The 8,535-nt window shown below is 42.1% G+C and overlaps 1 protein-coding gene and 1 long non-coding RNA gene across 7 annotated transcripts; one reads left to right on the top strand and one right to left on the bottom strand.

The window, feature by feature from the left end:
• The first annotated feature begins 243 nt into the window (after positions 1 to 243).
• Positions 244 to 6,920, top strand: LOC110497912 (tetratricopeptide repeat protein 8). Of its 6 annotated transcripts, none has more exons than XR_002469741.2 (14): positions 244 to 498; positions 957 to 986; positions 1,207 to 1,327; positions 1,524 to 1,587; positions 1,770 to 2,019; positions 2,157 to 2,201; positions 2,312 to 2,397; positions 2,501 to 2,588; positions 2,850 to 2,960; positions 3,206 to 3,345; positions 3,518 to 3,696; positions 3,887 to 4,009; positions 5,857 to 5,940; positions 6,069 to 6,920. XR_002469741.2 is itself a non-coding variant. In XM_021574377.2 (14 exons), the coding sequence occupies exons 1-14, from the start codon at positions 385 to 387 to the stop codon at positions 6,183 to 6,185; spliced, it is 1,548 nt and encodes a 515-aa protein (XP_021430052.1). In that variant the 5' UTR covers positions 247 to 384; the 3' UTR covers positions 6,186 to 6,920. The 6 variants fall into 6 exon arrangements, 5 of the variants coding, with proteins under 5 accessions (XP_021430053.1, XP_021430052.1, XP_036810762.1 ...); XM_021574377.2 differs by having other exon boundaries at positions 247 to 498; positions 3,518 to 3,692; XM_021574381.2 differs by lacking the exon at positions 957 to 986 and adding an exon at positions 1,070 to 1,083 and having other exon boundaries at positions 379 to 498; positions 3,518 to 3,692.
• On the bottom strand, positions 6,754 to 7,383 carry LOC110497913. Its single transcript, XR_002469743.2, has 2 exons — positions 7,243 to 7,383; positions 6,754 to 7,070 (listed from the first exon to the last, which is right to left on the bottom strand). It is a non-coding gene; the product is annotated as an uncharacterized LOC110497913 (long non-coding RNA).
• Between the last annotated feature and the right edge of the window lie 1,152 nt (positions 7,384 to 8,535).

Here is an 8,535-nt window from a genome sequence, read left to right on the forward strand (position 1 = left end):
AGTCTATGAGTGCATACCCTTTGAAAACAAAGACAGGCAGTACACAAAGGTTATTGAGTTAACGCACGGATCTTACTTCACTTCAAATAATAATATTGTTCTCACGGTAAATGCCAAAGAAATCAATGCAGCATTGGGTGATTGCCCCGGGTGGGCAGAGTTCGCATTGTAGAATGGATGGAATGGTAATAAAAATTGCACACGCCCGCCCGGCGTGCCGAAGGGGCTCAATCAAGTGCACCTACAAGAGGACCTCCCCTATCCTCTGTTGCGGCGAGTGACAGGACGCTTGCTGCTCAAGCAACAAGCTTAGCGTTGATAGCTAAGCTCTAAAAACGTACCTACCTCTTAAATTATTTTAGCACCAGTGACAAAGAAGACGAAATGGAGGTGCCGATGGATCCCTTGTTTCTTGCATGGAGCTACTTTAGAAGACGGAAGTTCCAACCATGTTCTGATATTTGTTCGAAGATATTAGAGGACAGTCCATACGACCAGGTTAGAAATAGCTAAACTAGTATTTTAGCTCTGCTAGCCAGCTCCAGGCATGAATCCAATTTAGCTAATGATAATATCTATCAGTACTATGCTTGCAAAGTATTCTTTGACATTTTCTGTATCATTGCCTATTCCTCATTACTGTATTGCCAGAGATACTCTGCCGTTGCTTGCTAGCTATCTGTTGTTTTATTAGCACATTGTTAGCTAGCTAGCTATTGGTGGCATAAAAAACAAGAACTTGTTAGCTAGAGGGCTATCATCATATCTGGCAAGTTTTGACCTTATTGTGACCCACTTTCAATTTTCACTATCACTATTTAATCTCACCTTTAGTTAATCTAGCTTCTCTTAACTCCAATTGTCTTGAAATGTGCTTGCTATAGCCTAGCATAATTTTTGCATCAAATCTGTCTTCACCTCTTATCTCATCATTTCACACACTGCTGTCTTAAAAGGAACCTGACTCCTCATCACATATTTCTGAGGTAACCTCTTCCTGCTGTGCTCCTTTTATTCTGTGTCTCTTTACATGCTGCATCTAAACCTGGCATGTTTGGACATGTTGAAGTACAAATAGAACGGGTAGAGAAATTAATTAAATATCACAGTAGCACATCGATGTTGGAGTTCCCTACCTTGTAATATCAAAGTAAATATAATTTTCACATTGTAAAATCAAATCTACTACCTTTGCTCTTTGGGCAGGCTGCATGGAGTCTGAAGACCCGTGCTCTGACAGAGATGGTGTACATTGATGAGGTGGAGGTGGACCAGGAGGGGATCGCTGAGATGATGCTGGATGAAAGCTCCATTGCCCAGGTTGCTCGTAAGTCTGAACTCAACTTTCCCAGAGGGACACGAGTTCTTCCTGGGCAGGAAAAACTCCTGACCATGACTAGTCATCTGCAGAACAGCCTACGAAAGTCAATATCAATAATATATTACTGTTCTGAATCTGTTCTGGTAAAATCTCTCCAAAATGTTCCCAGCTCTGAGTGTACTGTAATGACGCTGTCTTTCAGGCCCTGGGACATCACTGAGGCGTCCTGAAACAAGCCATGGAGGTGGACCTACTCCAGCTATCAGGTATGTGACCTTTTCTATTCACAACTATCTTGTATACGTTAGGTAAGTATTCCAAGCATTTCCCCTACTGGAATTGTGTTATTACTGTAACAATATTTCTGCCAATGAGTCGTGAGGAGCATTATGTACCCTGGGAAAGCATCAGGTTAGTTCTGAAATGAGCTTTTTTGTCCTGAATCTAGGCCCATTACCCAATCGGGACGACCAATCACAGGGTTTGTGAGGCCCAGTACCCAGTCTGGCAGACCAGGGACAATGGAACAGGCCATTAAGACCCCGCGCACAGCACACACTGCCCGCCCTGTCACTGGTGCATCTGGCAGATTTGTCCGGCTGGGAACAGCCTCCATGTTAACCAATCCTGAGGGGCCATTTATAAATTTGTCAAGACTCAACTTGGCTAAATATGCCCAGAAGCCAAATTTATCCAAGGTATGACTGATTTAAGTAATGTACTGTAAGGTAAGGAACAATGTCTCTCAAAAAATATGTGTCGTAAATGTATTTATTGTGGTTATTCGCCTTCAATACGTATTATGACTGTTCTGTTGTTTTTTTTCTGCCCCCAGACCTTGTTTGAGTACATCTTCCATCATGAAAATGATGTAAAAAATGTGAGTTATAAATACAGATATACAGTATGTCTTTGGCTTTTCATGCAGTTTTTGTTTGTAAGTTTCCGTCTAAAACGATTTGTACCTACCCTGTCATGTTTTGTGAACAGGCTTTAGACCTGGCTGCTCTGGCCACTGAGAATGCTCAGTTTAAAGACTGGTGGTGGAAAGTCCAGCTGGGGAAGTGCTACTACAGGTAAAGCTTTAGCTGATTACTTAGATCTCAAACAATTGTTAGTATACAATGCATACTATACTACACTACAGCTCTACTACATTGGAACTGTTTGTATTAACAGACTTGGTTTACACCGGGAATCAGAAAAACAGTTCCGATCTGCTCTCAATCATCAGGAGGTGGTGGACACATACCTCTATCTGGCCAAGGTAACAACATACAACTTACGATGTCCCTAACACTCTTAACACTGTAAATACTGTGTAACTACACTGTATACAGTATAGATTAACCCTCACACAAGGCTTCTCTGTAGCAGATAAAACCTGGTGGTGTGTCACTCAATGACAAGTTGTTTATATTTGTTCAAATAGGTTTATGTTTTTTTTTTATCAACCTACTGACCTATTTATCTTCATTAGTACACAAATGACAAAAATACTTATTTTTCTGTTATGCCACTAAAACAGGTGTATCAGCGGCTTGATCAACCTATAACTGCACTGAACCTCTTCAAGCAAGGTCTGGACCACTTCCCTGGGGAGGTCACTCTCTTAACAGGAATTGCTCGCATTCACGAGGCACGTAACAATTCCTTTGTTGTTGTTTGTTTGCAAAGCATTCTCTTGCTTAAAGAAACCACAGGTTGAAATCATCATGTCAAATGTGTAACCTGAAACGAGCAGCTGATTGCCTAGGAATTTAGAGCCTAATTGTTTTGTAGCTCTAGTAGCTATTGAATTACTCTACTGTAAAATGAGAGAACAGATGCAGATTGATCAGGAGGTCCAAAATCAGTCTTTATAGTTATGTGTCTCTCTCACAGGAGATGAATAACATCACCTCAGCCACAGAGTACTACAAAGATGTCCTGAAGCAGGACAACACTCACGTTGAGGCTATCGCCTGCATAGGCAGCAATCACTTCTACACGGACCAGCCTGAGATCGCCTTGCGCTTTTACCGGTTAGTCACACACGGCACACACACACCACCCCCTTCAAATCCCTCATCTAACTCTGATTAGTATGTATATGCCTGTGTGATTGAATAATTTTGACATTTCAGTGGATACACATGCCTTGCATGGTTACATTATTTTAAGTTGTCTTTTCCCTCTAACCGTCCTTCCCTGTAGACGGCTGTTGCAGATGGGGGTATATAATTGCCAGCTGTACAACAACCTGGGATTGTGCTGCTTTTATGCCCAGCAGTATGATATGACCCTGTCCTCCTTCGAGAGGGCTCTGGCCCTGGTGGCCAATGATGAGGAGCAGGCTGACGTCTGGTACAACATTGGACACGTGGCCGTGGTGGGTTAGTGTTAACTTAGCACACACAGATGTTAGTTATTGCATCAAGTTACTCTACAGCACCCTCTTCTGTATGCCAACTGGTTTCTCTTGGACAGGATCCACATCTGTCTGAGTGCTTTGAACAAATAGCATGCTATCACTTATTCTTTGCATTTCTGTTTGTTACTTGCATCTTATGTTTCTCCCCACAGGGAATAGGAGACCTGACTCTGGCATCCCAGTGTTTTAAACTGGCCTTGGCCTTCAACAACGACCATGCTGAGGCCTATAATAACCTGGCCGTGCTGGAGTTACGCAAGGGACACATTGAGCAGGTGAATGAATTGGTGTGTCTAGGTCTTCAAATACACTGCTCAAAAAATAAAAGGAACACTAAAATAACACATCCTAGATCTGAATGAATGAAATATTCTTATTAAATACTTTTTTCTTTACATAATTGAATGTGCTGACAACAAAATCACACAAATTATCAATGGAAATCAAATTTATCAACCCATGGAGGTCTGGATTTGGAGTCACACTCAAAATTAAAGTGGAAAACCACACTACAGGCTGATCCAACTTTGATGTAATGTCCTTAAAACAAGTCAAAATGAGGCTCAGTAGTGTATGTGTGTGGCCTCCACGTGCCTGTATGACCTCCCTACAACGCCTGGGCATGCTCCTGATAAGGTGGCGGATGGTCTCCTGAGGGATCTCCTCCCAGACCTGGACTAAATCATCCGCCAACTCCTGGACAGTCTGTGGTGCAACGCCACGTTGGTGGATGGCGCGAGACATGATGTCCCAGATGTGCTCAATTGGATTCAGGTCTGGGGAACGGGCGGGCCAGTCCATAGCATCAATGCCTTCCTCTTGCAGGAACTGCTGAAACACTCCAACCACATGAGGTCTAGCATTGTCTTGCATTAGGAGGAACCCAGGGCCAACCGCACCAGTATATGGTCTCACAAGGGGTCTGAGGATCTCATCTTGGTACCTAATGGCAGTCAGGCTACCTCTGGCGAGCACATGGAGGGCTGTGCGGCCCCCCAAAGAAATACCACCCCACACCATGACTGACCCACCGCCAAACCGGTCATGCTGGAGGATGTTGCAGGCAGCAGAACGTTCTCCACGGCGTCTCCAGACTCTGTCACGTGCTCACTGTGAACCTGCTTTCATCTGTAAAGAACACAGGGCGCCAGTGGCAAATTTGCCCATCTTGGTGTTCTCTGGCAAATGCCAAACGTCCTGCACGGTGTTGGGCTGTAAGCACAACCCCCACCTGTGGACGTCGGGCCCTTATACTACCCTCATGGAGTCTGTTTCTGACCGTTTGAGCAGACACATGCACAGTTGTGGCCTGCTGGAGGTCATTTTGCAGGGCTCTGGCAGTGCTCCTCCTGCTCCTCCTTGCACAAAGGCCTAGGTAGCGGTCCTGCTGCTGGGTTGTTGCCCTCCTACGGCCTTCTCCACGTCTCCTGATGTACTAGAATGTCTCCTGGTAGCGCCTCCATGCTCTGGACACTACGCTGACAGACACAGCAAACCTTCTTGCCACAGCTCGCATTGATGTACCATCCTGGATGAGCTGCACTACCTGAGCCACGTGTGTGGGTTGTAGACTCCGTCTCATGCTACCACTAGAGTGAAAGCACCGCCAGCATTCAAAAGTGACCAAAACATCAGCCAGGATGCATAGGAACTGAGAAGTGGTCTGTGGTCACCACCAGCAGAACCACTCCTTTATTGGGGGTGTCTTGCTAATTTCCACCTGTTGTCTATTCCATTTGCACAACAGCATGTGAAATGTATTGTCAATCAGTGTTGCTTCCTAAGTGGACAGTTTGATTTCACAGAAGTGTGATTGACTTGGAGTTACATTGTGTTGTTTAAGTGTTCCCTTTATTTTTTTGAGCAGTGTATATAATTTTGATCAAATGTTAGTTCTGATAAGTGTATTGAGTATGAATCTGTTTTAAATGATATGCTTTCTTTCCAACTGAAATAAACTTCTTCCAGGCTTGCTCCTCTGAAGTATTATGCCCAGTGGTTCTTTTCCATATGATACAACACATTATTTAAAGTCTTTAGTGTACTGCTTATGATGTTTTTGGTATTGAGTCTAATTCAGAATGGTTGTTTTTGTTTCGATGTCCTCTTTTCTTTTTCACAGTCCAAAGCTTTCCTCCAGACCGCTGCATCAATTGCCCCTCACATGTATGAGCCACACTTTAACTACTCCACTCTGTCAGATAAGGTAACCAGACACTTCATCTGCACTTTTATTTCAATAAAAACACATTGCTATTCCTGGTATAAAACAGACTGTTTTTAGTCTTGAGTGACTATATGAATTGATATGCTGTTGTTTTCTGCTGTGTCCAGATTGGAGATCTGCAGAGTAGCTACACGGCAGCCCAGAGGTCAGAGGATGCCTTCCCTGAGCATGTAGATACCCAGCAGATCCTGAAACACCTCCGCCAGCACTTTGCTGTGCTGTGACCTACTGACCGACACACCTGACTTGACAGTCCAAACTTCCTGTGTGATAACTTACTTAGTTGTCGCAGAGTGCTGCTATTGAACAACAGTGACTGGCCTCCTCATGTTCTGGTTAGACATCATCACAATCTACAGAAAAACATTCTGCTGTTAGATGATGGTGACAATACACAGGCTAAATGATACAAAGAGCAATTTGGCTTGGGCAACTCACTGCACAGACATTATTATAAAACAGCTATTTAAAACTGCCTGGCCCAATGCAGGTCTTATTAGTTGTATTTTAAGTGTTTTATTTGCAGCCAAGATTGGTTTTGGCATTCGTTTTTCTCATCAACTGTTGATTCACATACATGTGTAATAGTATTTAAGGTACTTTTAAGCACCGATAGTGAATGTACATAATAAAGTATGAACATGGAAGAAAAACATATTTACTATAGTACATATTTATACTGCTCTTTTTTATAGTGTATTCAGATGTAAACCTGGGATGTATTTTGGTATTAACATTACTCTTGTCATAATTTGTAGTCTGTCTTGTTTGTAAGGAGTAAACTATATAAACTTTTTTTTTTTTAAAGATGCAGAACTAATTATGTTTAACTTTACAGTATGACAATTTCTTTTATCAGATAAAATGTTATGTACAACTTAAAAGTTACATTTGATTCCAATGCTTATTATTTTGAATGTATGCATTTACTTATTGAAATAATGGCAATTTTATAGTAATTTCTAAGCTTTCCTTGATTTTATTTCACATATCCATTTCAATGGATGCGTATACAGCATCATTCCAGGACTCCATGGGATTTATTTTGGAATGGATGGCCGCACAGTCCTCCATTCCATAGTGGTCATTGGGCTGTCTCATGCCAGTACCTTTAAACCAAATGAAATGTTACTTAGTTGACATTCTGGTCTTATCCTGAATGATAATGGTACAGTGGAAACATTTAACCAAGTACCGCTTGACATGTTGGTCTTAACAAATACATAGAAGATCATGCATGATTATACCTGTGTCCAGTCCATTGACTTGTGCAGCTCTTACCTCTGAGTCAGCTCAATCCCGTTAACCCATGTCCAGGTCCCCTCTGTATCCTCTTCCTCCTTCAGTCCTATCCGTAACCCTTTCATGTGCATGGGTTCGGCGTTAAACTGCACTTTGTGTATCATCTTACTTATTAACGCCCGAGAAAACAAACACAACAAGCCAGGAAAGAAGCTGAATGAATCATTGATAACTACGGCTTTTGGACAATCTTTCTCTTGTACGGTGCTCTCAAACCATTACAATGTAGAGGGGAGTGGGGTCAATTACAGCGTTCTACAAAGACTCATTGCATAGAACTTATGAAAATGATAGAAAGTTATTCTATGCTGACCTGTTATGTACAGTTGAAAGATCATCAAACAGCCAGTCATGAAGCAAATAATTGCCCAATAAGTCACTGCATTTAGAGGATAAACAAAAAAAAGTGAATAACCATGAATTGGCAGTACCAGTCACACGTTTGGACATACCTACTCATTCAAGGGGTTTTTGTTATTTTTACTAATTTCTACATTGTAGAATAATAGTGAAGACATAGAAACTATGAAATAACACATATGGAATTGTGTAGAAACAAAAAACAGTGTTAAACAAATCAAAATATACAGTCCCTTGCGAAAGTATTCGGCCCCCTTGAACTTTGCGACCTTTTGCAACATTTCAGGCTTCAAACATAAAGATATAAAACTGTATTTTTGTGTGAAGAATCAACAACAAGTGGGACACAATCATGAAGTGGAACGACATTTATTGGATATTTCAAACTTTTTTAACAAATCAAAAACTGAAAAATTGGGCGTGCAAAATTATTCAGCCCCTTTACTTTCAGTGCAGCAAACTCTCTCCAGAAGTTCAGGGAGGATCTCTGAATGATCCAATGTTGACCTAAATGACTAATGATGATAAATACAATCCACCTGTGTGTAATCAAGTCTCCGTATAAATGCACCTGCACTGTGATAGTCTCAGAGGTCCGTTAAAAGCGCAGAGAGCATCATGAAGAACAAGGAACACACCAGGCAGGTCCGAGATACTGTTGTGAAGAAGTTTAAAGCCGGATTTGGATACAAAAAGATTTCCCAAGCTTTCAACATCCCAAGGAGCACTGTGCAAGCGATAATATTGAAATGGAAGGAGTATCAGACCACTGCAAATCTACCAAGACCTGGCCATCCCTCTAAACTTTCAGCTCATACGAGAAGACTGATCAGAGATGCAGCCAAGAGGCCCATGATCACTCTGGATGAACTGCAGAGATCTACAGCTGAGGTGGGAGACTCTGTCCATAGG

The sequence above is a fragment of the Oncorhynchus mykiss genome, chromosome 19 (genome assembly GCF_013265735.2).
Source record: "Oncorhynchus mykiss isolate Arlee chromosome 19, USDA_OmykA_1.1, whole genome shotgun sequence".
NCBI classification, from domain to species: Eukaryota; Metazoa; Chordata; class Actinopteri; order Salmoniformes; family Salmonidae; genus Oncorhynchus; species Oncorhynchus mykiss.

Excerpts from the sequence above, each read along its gene's own strand:
- LOC110497912 (XM_021574377.2), top strand. The coding sequence starts at position 385 with ATGGAGGTGCCGATGGATCCCTTGTTTCTTGCATGGAGCTACTTTAGA. Across the intron at positions 2,020-2,156 it reads AGAAGCCAAATTTATCCAAG|ACCTTGTTTGAGTACATCTT; the intron begins GTATGACTGATT and ends TTCTGCCCCCAG. Across the intron at positions 3,693-3,886 it reads ACATTGGACACGTGGCCGTG|GGAATAGGAGACCTGACTCT; the intron begins GTGGGTTAGTGT and ends TTCTCCCCACAG.